This window comes from Syngnathus scovelli, chromosome 7 (genome assembly GCF_024217435.2).
Source record: "Syngnathus scovelli strain Florida chromosome 7, RoL_Ssco_1.2, whole genome shotgun sequence".
In the NCBI taxonomy this organism is placed as follows: domain Eukaryota; kingdom Metazoa; phylum Chordata; class Actinopteri; order Syngnathiformes; family Syngnathidae; genus Syngnathus; species Syngnathus scovelli.
In genome coordinates, this window is record NC_090853.1 from 5,954,256 (window position 1) to 5,975,933 (window position 21,678).

Below are 21,678 nucleotides of genomic sequence, written 5' to 3' on the forward strand. Positions count from 1 at the left end.
GTCTAAAATCATGACCCAATCGAAATCACCTCTACTTTGTCATGTCATGTTACCTACATGCATTTCAATTACATAATATTCAGCCTAGGCCTTTGAACATAATGGTGTTTATTGAAAATGTTGAGTATCTCTCCAGTGATTAGGAGTTGCTCATAATTTAAAGACAATAATTTGTCATATTATTCCATCTGCAGAACACGTCTACTCGCGGCGCTGTGTAATGGATCACTGAATCATGGGCGCCAGAGCGATAATGCGCACTTCTTTGTTGCCCTGGCGACCACAATACGTTTTTGTGGATGAGGTCATGTGTTACGCGAATCGTTTCCATAGTAACAACCTAGAGAGGGCGCTGCGAAGGAGCGCTGCACGTAAAATGACGCAGGGCGGGGGCGTGCGCGCGCTGCGCAAGGCTGCTTGTTGTTCCCGCAGAGAGAGGCGAGAAGATGGCGGCCGTGTCAAGCGGAGGTGCTGCCGGGACTCCCGCGGTCGGGATAGCGCACTCTGCCCGACCGAGCCACGCAGGCATGGGCCCTCAGAACCGAGTCCAGCCATCCCCCGGGATTAGCCACCCCGGTCGTCCAGGCGCGGCCACCGGCTGCATCCCCAATCCTGCTCAGACTTCGACCACCAGGCCCCCTCCTGCTCGAGTGGGCCACTACGAGATCGAGCGGACCATCGGCAAGGGAAATTTTGCGGTCGTTAAACTGGCCACCCACATCATTACCAAAGCAAAGGTAAGGCGACTAGTTGCGGACTATTTTAGGTGACCAATGGCAAGTTGTCATTGCGAATTGATCAGGGTTTTTAGCGCAACACCGGGGACGAAGCCGGGGCCTTCAAGCTCCCCAGACAAAACGGCAAGCTCGCTTTAGGGACACCGCTGCTTGTAGTCGGGTCATTCAATGCATGACATCTCTGGAAATTGTTGACATTAAAAGCAGTTAGTGGAGACAAATCAGCGATGGTTCCACACAATTCTTACGCGACATAACTCATGGTTTCATTTGTGACAAAGCGCAGAGGACAGAGAGAAGGGTACTGGCGAAGATCTAAAGAAGAGACGCAAAATGTTCCCGCTGTAGCAGTTAGCTTAGCCGCGAATTAGCTTTTTTTTGAATGCAGCTTTAATAAAGAAATACCAATGCATTGCAATTGTTAAAACGCTTGTCAATACATTCTAATAAGCAACAAGCATTTTATATTATTCGAAGTGTCCTTGCAGCTGGGATCTTCAAAAGGGACAAATCGTCCGGAAAAATGTCTGACCGATTTTGACAAGGATGCTGACTTTTTTTTTTTTTTTTAGTAGTTCCATCTATAACACCTTAAATGTTGTTACATGAAACACAGTAATCCTTCCAAGAAGTCTTTAAAGTTACACATAACATTTTTTTTAATTAATTTGGGGTCTTTTTCCCCCCAGAAACTCTCAAATTTAATGAAAAGTAATCTGAGAAAATATTATTAGTAAAGTACACTAGTAATTGTATGTTGACAAACTACATTGATTATGTGTCAGTTTCACATCTGCAGTTAAGTTACTAATGTATCAATTTAATGGAAAATGAATTAAAAAAGTGTTAATGGGATTGTCATCACTCGACACAACTCCTTTAAGAGTTATTTAAGGTGACACTAATTTAATGAAAGTCGTGCTGAGGTAACATTTAGACAGCTTATCCAGACAGCAAAACCTTTCCTTGTGCTTGACTCATCACAGCAGCAGTTTCTTCATGTTGGGTTTGCGGTGTTTGTAAATAATGGACCTCTGGGTGTAGTGAAGTAATTCCCCCCGCTCCTTTTATTTTGATGGTTTGTCATTTTGTGAATCAAGAGATTTAAACACACAGCAAGGCATATTCCACAATGCAAGCTTTTTTTTTTTTTTTCCATCCCACACCTGGAGGCAACAAAGACCATCCTAGACCGCTTGGCAACACTCAGGCATCATCGGCATAAACATCCTGTTGCCGGTAAAGTCTGCCCAGGGCACAAACTTGTGATTAAGTTAATGTCACGGTCAAACTGTCATTGTGGAGTAGTAAAGTGAGACTACTCTACTCCAAGGACCATTTTGTGCATTGATGATTTTATTTTGTTTTACACGACTTCATACAACTTCTGTTGTTTGGTTTTCTATGTTGAACCCTTGGGACATATTAGGAAGCACTAGTATTGTTTATTAAGCAATTTTATTCATTTTTATTCATCCTGTTGGTAGCGATTGTTGCAAAGCTTGTGAAGACAAAAGAGAATATAATTGCCTCAGTTAGCATATTTGGCATTCTTGAATTTCATGATGCAGGCACAACAGAACCTAATACAACTTGTGATTCATGAGATATTTTTGGGTGCTCATATGTTGAAAGCATGCAGTTTGAAGCGCTTCTGCAGTTTCGCCTATTGAATGGCTTTTAGTTTGTTTACTGTACACACTGTTTCATGTCATGTTTGTGTTTAGATGCATGCTGACAAGGAGACATGGGTCAATGTGTTTTGCATCTGCAGCTTGCGAGGTCAACGCAAGCCTCTGTAGCACAATTTCATGTAATCTTCTCTATGCTTTTTTTAATTGAAATTTTGTAATTTCAGGTAATTGTCTGCTTTTTCTTTCATATAATGAAATCAATTCAACAAATTAAAAACAGTCCCATAGGAAAGCAAAAATGAATTATTATTGTGCAGTGTTCAAAACTTTACTCTGTGGTGCAAAATGGTGCAAATAACATTGGTAATATAAATTAATAAAATATAAATCAATTGAATGGAAAATGAATTAAACAATACTATGTAGCTCTTGTCTTATTTTATCTTCAGATAGCCCATTGTAGCAGCAGGTCGAGGAACATGTGCTAAAAATTAAAATAATAAAAAGCGTGATCAAAATGTCACCCATATTAAGTGAATTAAACTTCCTCTTTCAATGAAGTCTTTGTTGACCCCGTTTGACCATCAGTTCAGTATTTATTTATAATTTAATCTTTGAGCTAAACACAGTGCAAATGATAGAATGTTATAGAAGTTCCAAGAATTTGTTTCATACTCAAATCAGTTTAATTTCGGCCAAATCTGAAAATCATGAGTACGAGTGGTCATAAAAAAAAATAATAAAAAAAGAAATTCATGTGCAAAATTTTCTTTTGTAAATGTTATAAAAATCCTCATTGTTTTATGTTGCTTTGTAGCGCCTCATGGGTCCCCCCCTTCACTCTCCCTCACTTCCCCTTTCTGTCTGCAACAGGAAGTCTGTCTTGTCAGACTGCCGTTGTTCCTTGGTTATCAGGAAAAGGGAGGTTGGGATGGCACACAACAGAATTTGACAGAGGATGCTTCTGCTACGTGTTTGTTAACATTGAACACGCATGGAATTTTCTCACACACGCTTATTTATTTTTAGTAGTGGGTAGCATTTTTTTAAACAGCCTCATCAAATCCGCTCGATTAAATCATGAAAGGAATCCTGCCATTCCAAATTTCCAGAGAAACACTCTGTCACACGCCGTCATCTTCCACACTGTTGGTCCCATTGTTGTAGACTCCGTAGTTATGCAATCACCTTAGTGACTGTCAAAAGGTCATGGTTGAGGTCTATGGGAATATACGTACATGTCAACAATCATATGTCACTGATTGATTGGCAAATTATGACATCACAGCTAATCAGATTGTGAAACATCGGCCGATCAGATCGGCTTTAAAGTGTTGTGACTTCTGACTATTTTTTTTGTGTGTGTTCTTTCCCTTAATTGTCCCTGTCGCCGATTTCTCATCTATCCCAATCTTCTCTCTTTGTTACCAGGTGGCGATAAAAATAGTGGACAAGACCCAGCTGGATGATGAAAACTTGAAAAAGATCTTTAGGGAGGTTCAAATCATGAAGTTACTAAAGCATCCGCACATCATTCGTCTGTATCAGGTGAGTTGGCAGATCTTGCTTACTGGTTATGTTAGTGAAGTTAGCCATTACTCGCCGCTGGGCCTACTGGTTTAGTTGTAAAACTTAATCTTGTCTACAGGTCATGGAGACAGAGAGAATGATTTATTTAGTAACGGAATATGCCAGCGGTGGAGAAATTTTTGGTAAGATGCACTCCACATTATTATTATTATTATTTTTTTTTAGTGTACTTTGGAGCAGGTTTTAATTTAATTTTTATTTTATTTACTTATTTTTTATATTTAATTTGTGGTGTACTTAGGAGAGGAATTTCACATTTCTTAAAATGTCTACAATGTAAAATATAGCATTATTTTTGTTTGTCAATAATTATGAGGGATATCTTGTGTTGTCATTTCTTTTCTTTTAACAATCATTTGTGCTTTGCACCTCCAGACCACCTGGTGGCCCATGGACGTATGGCAGAAAAGGACGCCCGGAAGAAGTTTAAACAGATTGTCGCAGCAGTCCATTTCTGTCACTGCCGTAACATTGTCCACAGAGACCTGAAAGCCGAGAACCTGCTTTTGGACCACAATCTCAACATCAAAATAGCAGGTGTGTGAGCTGGCACGAGAGACTCTTACTTGCTTTCGGGCTCTTTAAACTCAAGTCGGTGTAGGCAAGTGCTAACATGCGATGGGAGTATTTTCCATATGCCCAGAGAATGAAATAACCCACCTCTCTGTTTCCTGTCAGATTTTGGTTTCAGTAACCTGTTTTCCCGAGGACAGCTATTAAAGACCTGGTGTGGCAGTCCTCCTTATGCGGCACCAGAACTTTTTGAAGGCAAAGAATATGATGGACCCAAAGTAGATATATGGGTGAGTTGACAAACATTAACATTCCTCCACAACTATCTATTGAAAGTTTTGTCGAGTCAGATCTTAAAATAGATATGCAATTTGTTTTATCATTTCATTTAATGGAAGGCTTTGGGTGCAGGTGCTCGCTGTCGTTTGGGAATTACTATAATCTTGTTCTCTCTTGTCTGTTCAGAGCTTAGGTGTGGTCTTATATGTATTGGTGTGTGGTGCCCTCCCCTTTGATGGCAGCACTCTGCAGAATTTGCGAGCACGAGTCCTAAGTGGCAAGTTCCGTATCCCCTTCTTTATGTCTACAGGTATGTCTTATTTTTGGCCCCTCCTAAAAATAGTTGCAGGATAATATGACTAAATGTATCCGCATGTTTTTGAACAGACTGTGAGTATTTGATCAGACATATGTTGGTTCTGGAGCCCAGCAGACGGCTAACAATGGAACAGATCTGTAAGAACAAGTGGATGAGACAAGGAGACCCAGACCCCGAATTTGAAAGAGTGAGTTCTCGGAGAACTAATGTGCACCTCTGGATTCCAGGAAAAATGATATTCTTCATAATAACCTGATTGAATTTAGACATTTATGGGGGATGAACAGTGCCATTCATGCCATGGTGACTCATAATACAAAAGAAAAAAAGAAAATTACTGTTTGTGTTCTGCAATTTTGTACATTATGGGTGTCATCTTTCTAATCCTGATTTATTCCCTTCTTCTCCCATTCAGTTGATAGCAGAGTGTGAGCTGGTTAAGACTGAAAGAGAGACAGAGCTCATCAATGAGCAAGTGCTCATAGCTATGTCCGAGATGGGCCTGGACAGAGAACGCACAATTCAGGTCAGACAAAAACTGAGCTGTTTTTTTTTGTGGTCAAACTGAGTTTTTCCTCTGTCTAAAATGTTCCCTTTTTTTTCCCCTCAGTCCCTACAAACAGATGCATATGATCACTACAGTGCCATCTACAGTTTGCTATCTGACCGTCTCAAGAAACACAAGACGTTGCGCGTTGCTCCACCCACACCACGCCCCATCACCTATCCTATTAACACTGTACAGGTAAATACTTTCAATTTGAATTCAAACGAGCAAAGCGTCGGCCTATGCGCGGAAAAGCTGTCTGCTGCAAAATGATTTTGAGCTCAGTTAAAAAAAAAAAAAAAAGCCAAGATAATGAGTTAAGTTTAAGCATCACTTCACTATTTACGTCCTATTTTATCAATGTTTGAAAGCCCTTGTGCTAAATGGTCACTGACCTTAACCAACGTGCCAATCCCACTCCTCTAAGAGGATTGCTTCAAAAACGAGTGCAATCCTCACCTGACCTTTTTGTCTCGCTGTTTGCTTGCGTAGATGGATCCACAGGGTAATCCAGTTAGCATAACGGTTCCTCATGTCCAGCTTATCAACCCAGAGAACCAGATTGTTGAGGTGAGACAAGGATGGTTGGTTTTTGCATCTTTGCACATTTTATTGATATTTTTGTCAGAATAAATATTTAATTTATTGCAACGCCAATTTTAGGTTGGATGAAAGAAATCTTATTTAAGATTTAAATTATTGCATGATATTTCCCACTATATACAAATTGGAATTTTAGACATCACAAATATAAATGTTAAACACTAGTGCTCCAAGCAGATTCACAATCGCATTGAAATATAAATTTATATTCAAGCTCTGTATCAAAATATAGAATTTGGTAGCAAAAGTGAAGTCATCTTGTATAATACCTAATATAGATACTTTAAGGTTATTATTTTAGAATCAAAGATAATGATTAAATATGTGTGATTTTTGTGTTTAGCCGGATGGCAATATGGCACTCGACAGTGATGAAGGCGAAGAGCCATCTCCTGAAGCCATGGCTCGGTACCTCTCAATGAGGCGGCACACTGTGGGTGTACCAGACCAAAGGTAATGCAGTCACCTCCTTTCACTCTGCAGTTTGTTATTGCCACAAATATCACCACTCGGGCATTTCTGGTGTTAATAACTTGGCATGGATCCCTGTGCCTCTCTAAATGCATTTTTCTTTTCTCCTTTACTTTTAGGACTGAGATGCAAGAGGACCTCCAGAAACTGCCACCAGGTTTCCCCCGGGGAGCAGTGCCCCAGCCTCCTTTCCCTCCACTCACGCATACAATGGGCCAAATGCACACTCTCATGCCAACGCAGAGCCTACAGCCTACACAGCAGTTGGAATACAAGGTGCAGTCATTTAAATCCTCTCTTAGAAGTTCCCTTTAGTCATCAGATAACTTGTGGGGACCAGCAATGCCACATAAGTTGTGGGCCAAGATAAACTTCCAACTTTATTGATTTTCTGTTCAAACTTCAGGAGCAGTCATTGCTGCAACCACCCACTCTGCAATTACTCAACGGCATGGGGCCTCTTGGTCGAAGAGCTTCCGATGGTGGTGCCAATATCCAACTACATGCCCAACTGCTGAAAAGGCCTCGGGGTCCATCACCTCTTGTTACCAGTCCAGTGAGTAGTAGTAGTAATTGATTAGTATTATTTTTTTTTCTATTAGTTGACTCAGTAAAGTTAATGGAAACTCTCTGCTTCCCTCAGCACCCAATTCCTGCTGTTGCTCCGGTTGATGAGGAGGGATCAGATGGCGAGCCAGATCAAGAAGCGGTACAAAGGTAACTGAGCGTGACAGCTTTTGGTTGTAGGATACCTTGTACAGACAGGTGGCTGTCAAAACTGGATCGTGTGAGTGGCATGTTACCTTGACAGTCAGTGACTGTTACAGGGTTGGTTAGTGCTGGGAACTTGGTCAAGGTAAAGCCTTCTTAACTAGTCGCATCTTTTGCTGGTGGCCTGGGTTGCTGGGAGCGTGCTTTGCTTTTTTCCCCCCACGGGTGCTGGCCACTCTGCTGTGGCGCTCACCTTGTCTCTGCTCCTTCTGCCATCGTGCAAGTGCCTTCCTCTCTGGCTCTCAACTCAAATCAGCCAAACTCTAAAGCCACCACTTCTTGATTCCTACGTCAGTCCATGCATAATTATACTCCTTTCCGGTTTCCACCTTTTCTCATCCAGCTTTGCTAACTCTCAGCTTGCAAAGCCTGTAATGGAAAAATAATTAATTGCGGAATACAAGTGCTTATTATAAGCTCTAACATCACTTTGTGTTTGAATTTTTTTACAAAAAAATGTTGCGTTTACCCCTCCCCTCCTTTTGGCAGTGGCGGGAATGGGTGGGCCTTCCCCCTGTCTTTAGTAGCAAACAAGGGCAGTGAGCTGACCAGCACTGCTTCCTGTCTCCCACCCTCACCCCCCATCCTCCCCCTCCCTGCGGCCCAGGTACCTGGCGAACCGCTGCAAGCGGCACACGACGCACGCACTCATGAGCACATCGCATGGCGATCCCTCGGCTGAGCCCCAGCGGTCACAGGGCCCCCGCCAGAGGGTGGTCTGGGTCCCTGACACATACACCCGGTGAGGGGATGCACCCACTCTGTGCTGAATTACGCACAAACTGTTCACAGTTACTAAGCACACGCTCTGCTGAAAATGACCGCACCTTTTACGTCAAAACCCTAAAAAAAATAATTTAAATGGTGGTGTTTGGTGCAAAGAGAGGTATTGCCCCAGCAACGGTTCCAGTAGTTTTTTTCTTCAGTTCGTTAATTGTCATTTTTGGTCTGGTTGACTGACAACGGAGTTATTCTATTTTTTTTTTTCTTGATCTTGTTTGTTGGTGTTTTGAGCCACAACGGATGCACGTGGCTTTTGGTGGACATCAAAATGATGTTTGTGATGGAAAGTGGGTCAACTAAGCAATGATAGACCTGCCTCACGACACCCCGGCAGTTTCATTTCAGAAGCAATACTAAAAAAAAAAATACTCATTGATTACCAGTCAGCTGTTATACTAATCTAGTTAAATATGTTTTGTGAATGATACCTAACCATTTTTATTTTTCTCTTTGTGTACCATGTCTGAATGTTTGTCATTTTTTGTTATTTGTTATTCCTGTGTGCTTGTTCCCCCCCCATGTGTGTGTGTTTGTGCGTCTCCGTTGTGTGCTTGTTCGATTTGTTTTTGTTCTCTTTGGTCTCCTCCTCAGATCAAGCTATAAAGACTGTAACACACTTCATCTTCCTATGGAACGCTTCTCACCCGTCAGAAGGTTCTCTGACGGCGCTGCCACCATTCAAGCCTTCAAAACGCATCTCGAGAACAGTAGCCTCATTAAACAACTCAAGCAGGTACGTACAGCTTTTATTGTGAAGAGGGTTAGTTGTTGATTAGCTATCCCTTCAACGTAAAATTATCTTCACATTTTTTGTGATTGATCTTTTTATAGGAGTGTGAACAGCTCCAGAAAATGTATGCGGCCCAGCAGGATGAGCGATTCCTGGAGCACACCCAGCAACAGCATATTCTTTACCAGCAAGAGCAACAAATCCTCCACCAGCAAATCCAGGTATGCACTTACAGAGTCAGAAGAATGGCTAGCATTGAATATAAGCATGATTGCAAAATTCTTCTCTACAGGGTCTATCTTTAGGCCATGGAGAGAGTCATCCCAGTCACCTAACCCACCAGCTCCAGAGGTAAATTATATACTTTGCATCCAGCAAAGAATGAATCTGATAATGTGGTGCAGAGCTCCTGGTAGTTGAAGTGTTGTGTAATTGTTGTATCTATATTCTCTCCAACTCTCTTTCTTGTCCTCCCCCAGGTTGCGTATCCAGCCATCGAGTCCTCCGCCAACACATCCGAGCAACCACCTCTTCAGACAGCCAAATCAGAGTTCTCCGCCTGGCTCTGCAGGCATAATGCCAGGGCATGGTAAGTACTGTAAAGTCTTGAGAAACACATGCACACCAACATTATATGCTTTCCAAAGTATCTCCAGAACTGGTAATGGTGACTTCTTGCCATGAGCACAAACACACTCCCCATGTTTTGGAACTGCGTGTTGATAGCAAATCTGGATGCCCCTTTACCTCTTTGGCCCACATGGCAGGAAATCCATTATTTCCAAAAACAATTTGCAATGCGGGACTTGTCAGACCACAGCGCACTTCCTCTCTGCATCGCTCCAACTCGGATGAGCTCAGACCCAGAGAAGCCGGCATTCCAAACTTGTTTGTGAACATTTTGTTCTCGCCCTCCTTAGGTCCATCCTCGGTACCGTATCAACATGGTTCTCCTTCACTGTACCAGGGTCAAAGTGCTAGCCCACCTCCCACAGGCCTTCCAAGAGTACCTGTACCAGCCAATCAGCAGTCACCGTCTGTACACCCATCTGTCCCACTGGCTCAGGGTGTACCTCAACAGCAGCAAGTGAGATTTTTTATATTTTAATATTACCGTCAAACTTGGACTATACTATGTTGCCCATCTTTTATTTTCTGACTCAAATGTCTGATTTATTCAGGTGACTATTCAGGTACAGGAAGTGGAATTGGGAGTTGGGCCACAGAGACAGGGTAGCTTTTTATCGACGCCCTGTGGACACAGAGTTCTCGGAAAGCAACTGAGTGCCGACAATGCAGAATCGCACAGGTGACATGAATCTTCCTGTGCAGTGACCGGACGGAGCCTCAGTGTTCGAAACGTATCTTAACTACTCCGGCCTGTGAATGGACTCATTCCATTTCATTTTACAGGACCCATGTTTGGAATTGTTTCATTTCATTTTAATCACGCCGTAATGCTGTTACTTAGGGTAAACATTTTATATATAAGCACAGGTAACAAGGACATTAGTTACCATCACTAACAAAACAGTAAGTGGAAAAGCCTCATGGACTACAACTGCTCTTGCTCCACCTCTATTTATTTGGTGAGTGGATTTACAGTATGTGCCGTGGCAGCAAGTATAGAAGTGTCAATAGTTTCAGTAGGAGGTTCCAGATTTGTATTGTGTTCAAATATTTACACCCTTTTCTTCACTGAGAGAATGTGTGACCATCCTTACATAAATGTTGACCCAGAAAGACCCACAAATCTCTCAGTGAAGACTTTTGAGTGTGGGAAAGGACCTGACATAGTTTGATAACTTCCCATGTTGAGTGATGTAGTGACCTGCTCCACATTCTTAAACCACAGTCCCATTTTGTTCTAATAGAACATGTCATTTCTAATTCTCCCCCTTTTTCCTTTGTGCTTTTCAGTCGTAGCCTTGGACGTTTCACCTCAGCCTATGAGCAGGCTCAGTTCAATCCCCACCTTTTTTCTGCTGACGCAGCCACTCGAGGTGCCCCCGGAGTGCTGGGCGCCTATGGCCAATACCTGCAGGGGGCCTCTCTTAACGTACCTGGACTGGAGGGTTACCAAAGCGGGGCTTTGGGGGCTGGCAATTATGGCACCCCATCATCACTACAGCAAGCGTTACTCTCCCCCACTCCAATGGATTACCGCCCCCCACAACAGCATGTTACACCGACTCTGCAGGGGCTCTTGTCCCCCCGTCACTCTTTAACAGGCCATGCAGATCCTCGGTTACCACCACAGGACTTGGCTGCACTGCTGAAGAGACAGAGTCCCCGCTCTTGTCCTGCACCCCCAACACCACCTAATAGTACATCACCGGAATACGGAGAAATGCTACTTCTGCGCCAGCTGAGCCAGGGTGAGAGTTTGGAACCACAGCCGCCTCAAAGCTCCCCAGCAGGCAAACACTACCACCACCTTCTTCAGATCCGACCTTCAGAAGTCCAACCACAACAGCAACCTGATCAAGCACCTTGTCCGAGCTTGCCCCACTCGGAAAGTATGGAGGAAGATGAGGTACCAGCTGGCTACCATCACACGCATGAAGGCCTTCTGGTCAAAGCAGGAGAAGGTCATGAGCTCCTGGCTCCCCCTAGAGGCAGCACCCCTCCCTACAACTCTCCTACACACAGACGTGGCTATATCAGTCTGAGTCCTCCAGCATCTAGAGGTGGGTTTACCGGGCACTTACGACTTTCTAAATTTCCCCATGATTAAGGTTACCATACTTTACACACCCAATTTTTTATTTTCATCAGACTCTGAACCTTTAGAGTGCAGACAGACAGGACAAGCTATGGAGGTGCCTGACCACAACGGCTTGGGTTATTCACGAGGTCAACAAGGAGAAGTTTACAGGTCTCGAGGACAACTTCAGCGTCACCACACCATCCAGACCTGTGATGACGCATATGTGAGTGGCTACATATTGTAGAGAAAGACATTGGAATTTAACCCTGGATTTCGAATTGTCATCCTGTGGTATAGGTTTCATGTTCATTATGCTTTCCTTTATGATGAATCTTCTGTCCAGGACCAAGCTGAGCCCATGTCTGGGATGAGCCTCTTGGCTGGGAAGGCGTTAAGTTCTGCTCGCATGTCAGACATTCTCAGCCAGACGTCACTGTCAGAAAGCCAGCAGCTGCACCATCGGGAAGAATCAGGTCAGCACTAAAAAAAAAAAATTGCAATTAGCTAAAACATTATTGACTTGAAGAAAAAAAAATCCATATCAGCAATAAAATGTCTATTTCCAGCAGTATGTGACGTTGAAGGGGAGCTCCATGCGGCGACCTGCTATCCCTCTTCCTGCACCACAGATATGCTTCTCAGCTATAAGCCCCCTGACCTGCAGTACAGCATGGAGCAGGCCGGAGTCTAGCAATGGTTTGTCATCTTTTCATCAGGCCAATTGCAATGCAGATATTTGGCAACACATCGGAATTTGCATCATACTTTTTTTCCCCCTTGTGTCCATTGTCTTCTCTCCAGGATGCAGTGTATCCCATGTACAGTGGTCTATGTCAAGCATCCTGACATGTGTTGACTTGAGTTGAGCTGCATCATGCCAAACCGCCATCATCCATCTCTCCATTGCTCACCATCTGTTTGTAAAGGGGGAGGGGGGAGGGAGGGAGTTGTTAACATAAGATGACAGTTGGAGCATTCAGAAGGTCAAAGTGCCACCATCTCCTGCACAAACATCAATCATTTGTTACCAGTGGGTTCTTCTTGACTAAGATTGTCCCACTCAGCACCCTCGGTGCGCATATCGTTTTGTGCCTCAGTGGCCACCGGAGCCGGTTTGACTTCCAACGGCACAAAAGGAATAGACACACTGCTGCAACAGATCCAAAGTATTCACATTGTGTGTCTAATGATTCGTGCGCACACTTGCTCAATGAGAGGCGTGGAGAAGAAAGGACTTTTGAAGCTGCAACCGACCCATCGCCCGCCCCCCTTCCCTACTTGCAGACTGCAGAGCTTTTCAGACTGGACAAGAATTTCTGCATTGGTGTTTGGAGTCGGCCTCCATTGCTCCCTCCCAAAGACTGAGCTCAGTTTCATTTTCACGAGGACAAACTAAACCAGCTCATTTTTTTTTTTTTTTTTGGGTTGTTCTTGCTTTCAACTCCCAACCAACCACCCACTTTTTTTTTATATATATATTTTATTGTCAAATAGTAATGTCCATGTTAGACATAATGGTCAATATTGTTACTGTTGTTATCACGGTTTCCAGTATAATGTTTATTAAGATGACATTATTATAGAAAAACAGATTTTTCTTGCAAAGATGACAATAATTAAGAGAAAAAAATCTGAATTCTGCACTTTGGAGTCACACGATCTTTTCCTTCCTCCTCCCTTTCATGATGTCATACTACTTTTAGGACAGCCCCAACTTCATGTCATCCTTATTTTTCCCACCTGCTGTTACCTTCTCTCTCATGTCTGTGACAGTGTATTGCATTGTGGGTAGTTTTACCAGATTTTTGCTCCTTTTCCTTGTACAGCGATGCCATGTATAGAATGCTTTTGCAATTTCTGAAATTTGTTTTTAGATGTTGGGGAGGCTTTCATTTTCTTTCATCATTTTTTTTTTATGTTATCAAAATGTTTACTGTTTTGCTTTATGAATCTTGAAATTTCCTGCCAAAAGAGGACAGAGAAGAGAGACAGGGCTCTTTCTATGTCTTAAAAACGATTGTTCATATTTGTTTTAATATTATATTGAGACACTTGAATAAGAGGAGAGTAATAATTTTTGTTGCTTTTTAAAGTATTTCTTTTGTTGATGCCATTTGTATTGCTGTTGCGCCTGTTTTTATTTGAGATAGTCGTGGCAGGCTATACAGGGTCAAGTTCGAGGCTTTGTCCGGGTTGGTTTGGGTGCTACAGACTTGATACTCGGGGAAAAATAACAAACAGAAACCTAAAGGGAGTAACTTGACATATCATCCAAAACATAGGTGTATAAAGACTGACAACACCCTGCCCCCCCCCCCCTTTTTTTATTTTTTATTTTATAAACCCTTAAAATTTGCTGTGATCCCTCAGCCATTCTTTATTATCTTACGTCTCATGGCTGGACAGATGGGACAGTTAAAATTTTGGTTTGGAATTGTTGATACACTTGGACTCTAAACGATCAAAAGGAAACAACAAAAGGTTTTGTCTTTAAATGTGAATTCTAAATTTGGTGTGCAAAGCACGTGAATGTAAGGTTTCATGAGCCCATTTTTAATTTACAATAGTGCTGTTGGAAACTAAACCTGAGGGACCACAGCAGATCATTTATTTCAAACAAAAAAACATTCTTATCTCCCCTTTATTCTATGTTCTTGTTTGAATGTTACATTTCCCCCCTTCTCTAATGCCAACTAAAAACTGGTGCAGTAAAAAGGCCCAATTGCACAATACCAGACTGCCCGGTTGTTTTTAAAAACCAGCAGTCATTGGTGTCAAGCTGCGCTCGTGCTTTCCATTTGCACTCTAACTTCCTGCGAAGATTCTATAAACATTTCCAAAAGTTTCAATTCCTCCAACTCGCTTTGATTTGTTCTATGTCAGAAATGTGCTGCTGACCTCTGCACCAAGCCAACACTGATCCGTAAAAGCACTGAGGGGTATAAAAGTCGTAAGTCGTTCATGAAATCAAAGTTCGGGCTGCAGGAAGATTCAGTGCCATTGAATGGGAAGCGCTGCACATGAGTCGGGCAAAGTGGGGGAGAGCTGCTTCACACATCAGACTGATTCTCCCTTTCTGTTTTGCCTCCTTGATAACGCCCTCTAGTGTACGTGTACTCTTCATCAGCCTTTTCTTTCTTTGCAAGTCGGCTCTGCTCCACTCTATATTTTTCTTAGATTTTTTTTTTGCCTTTTTTTTTCATTTATGTTGAGTACAAAAATACTAAAGTGCAACAATGTTTAAAAGATTATCAACCAAACTAAGATGAAATATATATATAAATAAAGAAATACTTTAAAATGGCATGGACGTGTGTCTTTTTCTTTTATACTATTTTAAGGGGGGGGATTAAGCTGATAAGGAACGTTTAAACCACAAAAAAAAAATATATATATATTAATTTTTAATACATTTTAAGATACTCCTTACTGCAGTGCTCCGCATGCTGCTGCTTCTGTCTGTACAACTGCACTGCAGAGACATTCCAGCCTGAAACAATGGAGCACCGAACAAGTAAGTGCTGTGCATTCGTGGTGACTTTTAACAATTGATCGATGTTCAAGAAGGAAAGGTTATTTTGTTCAGCACAGTTCAAAATATCTCCGCCTCTCTTTTTTGCTCCCAATTCCCAGAACAATATTGGTGTGTGCATCCATCCATCCATCCATCCATCCCTCCTCTTCCCCTTCATCCTGCTTCTCTCTCCCTCCCACTCTCGCCTCGTTTTAGTGGCGGCGGCGTGACTGCCTGAGTCAGCTCGCTTTGCCAGTGAGTAAACGCAGCTACTGGAGGTGCCATATCCTGCAGAGCAGAGAAACGCGTGTCTGTACGTGTGACTATGAGTGGACACAGATGGGAGGGCGACTGAGTCAGAAAGGCGGCCTTCCTCTCATCGCCATCCTTCGCTCTCCTGCTGCCATGGAACTCCGGCAGACGGAATCGCAGCACAATCTGCAGGAAGGGATGAGGTAACACCGTGTGTGTGTCAGTGGGATGGATGATTTGAGAATGTGGAAAGCACAAACATCTGTATCAACATGCGTGCGTGTGGGCCTTTGCAGAAATTTGTATTGCCATTCTGGATTGTTTGTGTAAAACCAAGGCCCGGTGGATGCAACCAATTTCCTTGCTCATTATAATGTTTATGAGATGTGCGTCACAATGATCTAATAATTCAAATGGCAATAAGAGTTACTGCATTCACACTATACACATGACATCAGCAGTGCTTTATCTACACTAGTATCTGTGTTTTAGTGTATTTTTTTGTGTATTTTCTGGATGCACTAAAGGAGGATAGAGCTATACAGGCTATGTATTTGCATCTTTATGTCTATTTTGGGAATCTCAGCTACATTTGACATAATTTGGATAGAATTGGAATATTATTTTGTTTTGCACTAATGGAGGATAGACTTATACTGGCTATTTATTTGCATTTATTTTGGGAATCTCAGCAACATTTGACATAATTTGGACAGGTAAACGATTAAAAAAATTAGCTGGAAAGTAAATCAAGACTAAATAATAAATACATTGTATCTTTATAATGTTATAATTATTTTCCATTTCCAATTTCGCGGACCACCTGCAATACCGCTACGGCCCACTAAAGGGCCGCGGACCACAGGTTGACAACTTGTGATGTAGCATAATAAAAACAGTTGCTCCTCATCCACAACTTCTCAGCCATGCAAAGCTTCTATATTATTACAACAAGGTGATGGATGCAAAATATGCCTCTCCTCAATAAAATCTCCAAAGTAGTATTTAATAACAAACTCAATCTCTCTTTCCAGGTAGGTGTGTATGTTATTGTAGGATGGATAATGTGTGCAAGAAAATGTGGTCGTCAGGCTCCCAGGCCGTGGTGTTCCTTCACACGCTGGCCTTATCCTGGACAGGTGACGTATGCTGTTGCTTGACTTCCGTCAAAAAATGTCAGCCGTATTTTAACATTTTAGTTTGTGTACCCACAGGTGCTGTTGAACCCGCCCCTAAAATTGATGGACATCGTCAGACAGTGATGACACTAGGAGAAAACATGGTTCACAAGTTCCACTGTCATTCAGATGGTTGGCACACACCGACTTTGTTGACCTGGTACCTGAACGGTGAGCGGCAAAGGTCGCACTCTCCTAAAGGAGGTCAGAGGAAGACAGCCCAAAAAGACTCTGAGGTCACAAGACTGAGAGCCATTCACAATAGCACATTCTCCCTGCGGGCCAGGAAGTGGGACAGAGAGCTCGTGTGTGTGGCAATGAACCCCAAATCAGGGGAAAGTTACAATGCCACAGTCACACTCAATGTCCAATGTGAGTACCCGTGAATCATTTATCTGCAACATTATTTTTTTTTTGATACAATGATTCTTTTAACCACCAAAAAAATATTTTTTTTATTACACTAACTCTGTGAATCTTCTTGTCTATCTTCTAGTTCAGCCTGAGATCGTCAGGCTGAGCGCACACTCCAGTGAAACCTCAGATCCCGGTCTTCTATTAAGCCTCTTTGCACTGGTCCAGTCCAACCCGCCTGCCACGTTCACCTTGGCGGATCAATCCGGTCTACTGGTGGCTAACATTTCAGACATCATCATCCTCGACTCGCACGGCTACCCTTGGTTGACCAATCACACACTGAGCGTCATTCTCAGTAGCCTATCAGGAAATATCTCGCTGAATGCTAGCAACAGTGTGGGCACAACGCAAAGCAACCTCACGCTGGCAGGTTGTTGCCGGGGTGGGAAACGGGGACATGGATGATTTTTGGAGGCCTCACTTTATCTGTTCTCCAGAGTTCCTGCAGTCCCGTGTGGAAGTGCCAATGTTGGGAATTGTAGCTGGAGGGTCCATGGCCTTCATGGCTCTTCTCATCCTCAGCCTGATAGTCCTTTGCCTCATGCAAAAACCAACAATTAAGTCCTTTGGTAAGACAACACAAGTCCCTTGCGGGTTTGCAACAACACTTTAGCAGTGTAACATAATTTAGTATTTTGTGTTACAGATGAGCCAGTGGAGATTCTGATGACAACAAAAAGGTAACGCATTTTTTTTCCTGCCAGGGATTCTAATTAATTTACCTTCAGCAGACTATGTGAACTAAACTTAATGTTTGTATTTACATTTGTTTATATTGTCCTTGCATAGTGACTCAGTCAACCTGAAAACAGACAGAACTTACATCCCCAGAGAGAACATGTCTCTTCCTTCCAATATGCAGCTCAATGACCTCAGCACTTTGAAAAGGGGTAAGACTTAAACTCAGGGGGCAGATAGTAAACTACATTAATGATTCTAACCAAAAATATAAAATGCAATAATTAAACAAGGGTGCCAAAATTTCGTAATCACAAATCCACCCTTTTACTTTCCTTAAACTTAAATGTTGCGACACTGCATCTTGTTTCTAAAATGTGGCTTTATTCAGAATAAATCAAACACAAAAAATTATGTTTTAGAATTATGGTCAAAAAGTTCAACCTTGGTCTTCCTGTTGCAACACACCTGATTGTAATGGTCAGATGATAAGCAAGGTCTGCAGAAGCTGAAGATTATCCGTCAAACTGCATCTTGCTTACATGTTTTTTATATTTCATCCATTGCTCCGATGTTTGTACATGGCTTGCCAAAGCACGTGAGATCACCCAGCAATTCAGTGGGGGAGACAAGAGGACAGATGAGGAGGATGAAGATCTGTCTTTAGCCTATGCTGCCAGAGGTAAGGTGGCGCTTTTTTTTTTTGCATTTATTACTTGTGGTCTTGTCATTTGTTTTATCTTGATGCTCTGGCTCTGCCAGGTTTCGCCAGATATCCAATGGTGGGCTACATCTACAAAGTGAATAGCACAAGCAGTGAGGAAATCTGGCTCTGATGCAACTCATGAACTAGACAACTGCATGCATGATTATTTGAACAGGGACTCTACAATAAGTCACCCCTTTAACAGTCGTTAAGTCAGTGGATCATACGAGGTATCTATGCTTCAACAATTGTATTGGAAAACCGTGTGTGAACTCCACAACTAATGTGTTGCCATCTGTAACCATTTGCTCGTAGTGTTCTCTTTCCTGCTCTTATAAACGGAATGCCTTTATTCTGCAATGCACACTTCAGAATATTCAAGATGATACAGTATCCTCCATAATTATTGGCAACTATTGGTGTTAAAAGACTTCAAATTAATTCATATTGTAGAAATATACATGCACGTGTGCAAATTTACAAATGAAGTTGATGCAAAAAATATTGATATATAAATTATATAGAGCATACTGTATAACAGTTTCCTTATGTATATGTGTATGCATATAAAAGATGGTACTGAATAAAGTCAACATGTCTATTTCGCCTCGACTGTTGCTCTCCTGACATCCACGAGAGGGCGCTAAAACACGTTTCTTGCTCGTGAGCGGTGGTGATCTTTTTGTCTGCTGAAATATGCAATTTTGTGCCTTTCACACAGTAAACTCTTTTGTGTAGACATCCATTTGCATTTTTAATGGTGCAATAGAAATTGTAGAATCATAATGCATGTTTAAGTTGTGTGAATGTGTGTTGTGTGAGAGTGAGAGAACGTCAGGTGCAGTCTGCGGCTCAAAGGGTGTCGACAGGAAGCTTCGTTGTGCTGTGGCTGAAAGTATTTGCTTCCTGCAGCACCTCTGCAGCATTTGAGGGAATATGCACATTGCCACACGAACAAAATAAATGTATTCAGTTATTGAGGAACACATACTGTACATATTTGTTTTTGCCTTCAGTGTTCTTTTCATTTTGTGAAAATAAAAAAAAAACAGTACTTAGTTTTTAAAACTATCAATCATATACAAAATAACGTGATTTACTTATGTATTTATTTCAGTACCCTTAATTAACTCATAAAATAGTAGCTGACTATTATTATATTTACACAAAATAACTTGGCCACATAAAGGGAATATTTTTTTTCTATAGCATTGACTGAGTTGATCACAATAGCAAGAACAAAAGAAGCGGTTGCACCGTGTGTGTGTTTTTTTTAAATGCTGCTAGTCTCTGGTAAATATTTGGAATACCAGACTGCACAAAGGAGGGAGAGTTAGATGATGAGGAAGAATTTTTAAACTAAATTCCTTTTATAGTACACCACTGTTGCATTGCAGTATGTTGAGAGAAGTGTGTTTCTGTATGTGCGCGTGCACTTCCTACTCCCACTCAGAGTTCGAGAGAGATGAGAAAAAATGAGACAGCACCAGAAGCACGACTGATGTAAATATTCTGGTCAGTATTTTCAATATTTATATTTTACTATGTTTAGCAAATAGTTTTCTGCTAAGATTGGCTTTGAAGCACAGTGCATGTTTTGATTTAAACCAAATAATCTGACGTTTCATACTTTTTTACTTGCTTATCCACAAAATTATTGCATGTGACGGTGGAAAAGTTTTAGTACTGTGTTTTGACAAGACACCTGACTGCTGTTTGTGCATACAATGATGACAATATCTCAATCTTCTATCAGCACAGCTCTGATGACAAAATGAAAAGCTACACTGTTGTATCTTCGTTTCTGGTTGTTTGGACACTCACTGGTGAGATTTTCTTATTCTGGCATCGTACATGTTTGGAAACATTTCACTACATTTTAATGAGGCCCACTGCATATTCTTTCCAAATTCTTCCACAGAGTTTGTCTGGTGTGGTGAAGGTACGTCCAACGGTGGGATTCACTTCAACTGTCTCTTAATATTTTATGAGTTATCAATGTTCTATGTTCCTCACAGAATCGAACCTGGACGTGAAATCTGGATCAGCGAAAATTACTATTTTGTGTGGTAAAGATAAATTTCTGTCAAAAGATGGCAAGAACGTGACGGCTCAGACTTTGGAATACAAGGATGAGAACTCTGGAGAATATGTATGTGTGGATCAAGGAGATCGATCAATTGCATCGAGGATTTATGTAAAATTCAGAAGTAAGTTTTCATACGGATTACTTTGATAAAATATTGATTTATTTTTAATTGTTTTATAAATCTTTCAGTTGGTACCACAGCAAATCCATCCATCCATCCATCCATCCATCCATCCATCCATCCATCCATCCATCCATCCATCCATCCATCCATCCATCCATCCATCCATCCATCCATCCATCCATCCATCCATCCATCCATCCATCCATCCATCCATCCATCCATCCATCCATCCATCCATCCATCCAACATCTCAATGTCAATGCTCTTGTCTTTGTTGGTGTCCAGCTTGTGATAACTGCGTGGAGCTCGACTGGTGGTCCATTTCAAGTCTAGCTGTTGGAGATTTGATGGCTACCATTGTGCTCGGAGTGGGTGTCTATCTTGTTGCGTCACGGTATCATGCCTCTGTTGTCTCCTCACAACACAGAAGTAAATCCATCAACCTCTTCCTTTTTCAAACGTTTATTTTGGACACGATTGATTCTCCTAGATCTTCCTGCTGTGGGTTAAATGTATTTTCTTTTCAGACTCGGATAGAAAACATTTCTATCAACACCCTAACCCTAACCCTAACCAGATAAGAGTCCCAAATGCTGATTACCAAGAGGTAAACTAAATCTCCAAATACTAAGATGTAAGTTTCTTGTTAGAAAATGAATAATAACCAATGTGTACGTTTGTTCTTCCCTCAGCTGAGTCACACGGCTGGTCATAGACAAGTATATGATAGCCTCAACAACAAATAACAACCATGGCCCACCCTAATAAAATACCGTGCTCAAACTGAGAACCAGTTCTTGAGCACCGATTTTGGGATAATTTTTATAAAGCATGTATCAAAGAGTTTCTTTCTGCTTTTCCCATGTAATGACGTTAATAAACAAATTCTTGTTCCGTCATTGTCATCTCACTTTGATTTAGATGGAGAGAGAAAATACACATATATAATCAAGGAGAGAAAGACGCAAGCTTGAAAAGAAAGCCAAGCCTTGCCAAGAAATCTCAATTAAATTCTTATGTCACTCCTGTTTAA

The 21,678-nt window shown here is 41.8% G+C and overlaps 3 protein-coding genes across 9 annotated transcripts; all 3 read left to right on the forward strand.

Moving 5' to 3' along the window:
* The first annotated feature begins 260 nt into the window (after positions 1-260).
* On the forward strand, positions 261-14,991 carry sik3 (SIK family kinase 3). Of its 4 annotated transcripts, none has more exons than XM_049724927.2 (26): positions 261-737; positions 3,803-3,919; positions 4,020-4,083; positions 4,337-4,498; positions 4,640-4,764; positions 4,940-5,063; positions 5,141-5,259; positions 5,488-5,598; positions 5,683-5,817; positions 6,112-6,189; positions 6,566-6,675; positions 6,813-6,969; positions 7,100-7,249; positions 7,337-7,410; positions 8,072-8,206; positions 8,839-8,980; positions 9,079-9,198; positions 9,270-9,328; positions 9,457-9,566; positions 9,898-10,064; positions 10,159-10,286; positions 10,898-11,667; positions 11,756-11,910; positions 12,031-12,160; positions 12,254-12,383; positions 12,489-14,991. In XM_049724927.2, the coding sequence occupies exons 1-25, from the start codon at positions 447-449 to the stop codon at positions 12,376-12,378; spliced, it is 3,858 nt and encodes a 1,285-aa protein (XP_049580884.1). In that variant the 5' UTR covers positions 261-446; the 3' UTR covers positions 12,379-12,383; positions 12,489-14,991. The 4 variants fall into 4 exon arrangements, with proteins under 4 accessions (XP_049580884.1, XP_049580886.1, XP_049580885.1 ...); XM_049724928.2 differs by having other exon boundaries at positions 262-737; positions 12,257-12,383; XM_049724929.2 differs by lacking the exon at positions 8,072-8,206.
* Positions 14,992-15,142: 151 nt separating this feature from the next.
* On the forward strand, positions 15,143-19,033 carry LOC125972171 (transmembrane protein 25). 3 transcript variants are annotated; one of them, XM_049725592.1, is made up of 10 exons: positions 15,143-15,201; positions 15,418-15,656; positions 16,488-16,592; positions 16,668-17,003; positions 17,128-17,418; positions 17,486-17,617; positions 17,695-17,728; positions 17,838-17,938; positions 18,322-18,408; positions 18,489-19,033. In XM_049725592.1, the coding sequence occupies exons 3-10, from the start codon at positions 16,511-16,513 to the stop codon at positions 18,560-18,562; spliced, it is 1,137 nt and encodes a 378-aa protein (XP_049581549.1). In that variant the 5' UTR covers positions 15,143-15,201; positions 15,418-15,656; positions 16,488-16,510; the 3' UTR covers positions 18,563-19,033. The 3 variants fall into 3 exon arrangements, with proteins under 3 accessions (XP_049581549.1, XP_049581548.1, XP_049581547.1); XM_049725591.2 differs by having other exon boundaries at positions 15,149-15,201; positions 15,321-15,656; XM_049725590.2 differs by lacking the exon at positions 15,143-15,201 and having other exon boundaries at positions 15,307-15,656.
* Positions 19,034-19,791: 758 nt separating this feature from the next.
* On the forward strand, positions 19,792-21,544 carry LOC125972172 (T-cell surface glycoprotein CD3 epsilon chain). Of its 2 annotated transcripts, none has more exons than XM_049725593.2 (7): positions 19,792-19,947; positions 20,189-20,258; positions 20,354-20,374; positions 20,451-20,642; positions 20,931-21,074; positions 21,173-21,252; positions 21,338-21,544. In XM_049725593.2, exons 2-7 carry the CDS (start codon positions 20,207-20,209, stop codon positions 21,389-21,391), a joined length of 543 nt encoding a protein of 180 aa, XP_049581550.1. In that variant the 5' UTR covers positions 19,792-19,947; positions 20,189-20,206; the 3' UTR covers positions 21,392-21,544. The 2 variants fall into 2 exon arrangements, with proteins under 2 accessions (XP_049581550.1, XP_049581551.1); XM_049725594.2 differs by having other exon boundaries at positions 19,826-19,947; positions 20,194-20,258.
* The last annotated feature ends 134 nt before the right edge of the window (positions 21,545-21,678 follow it).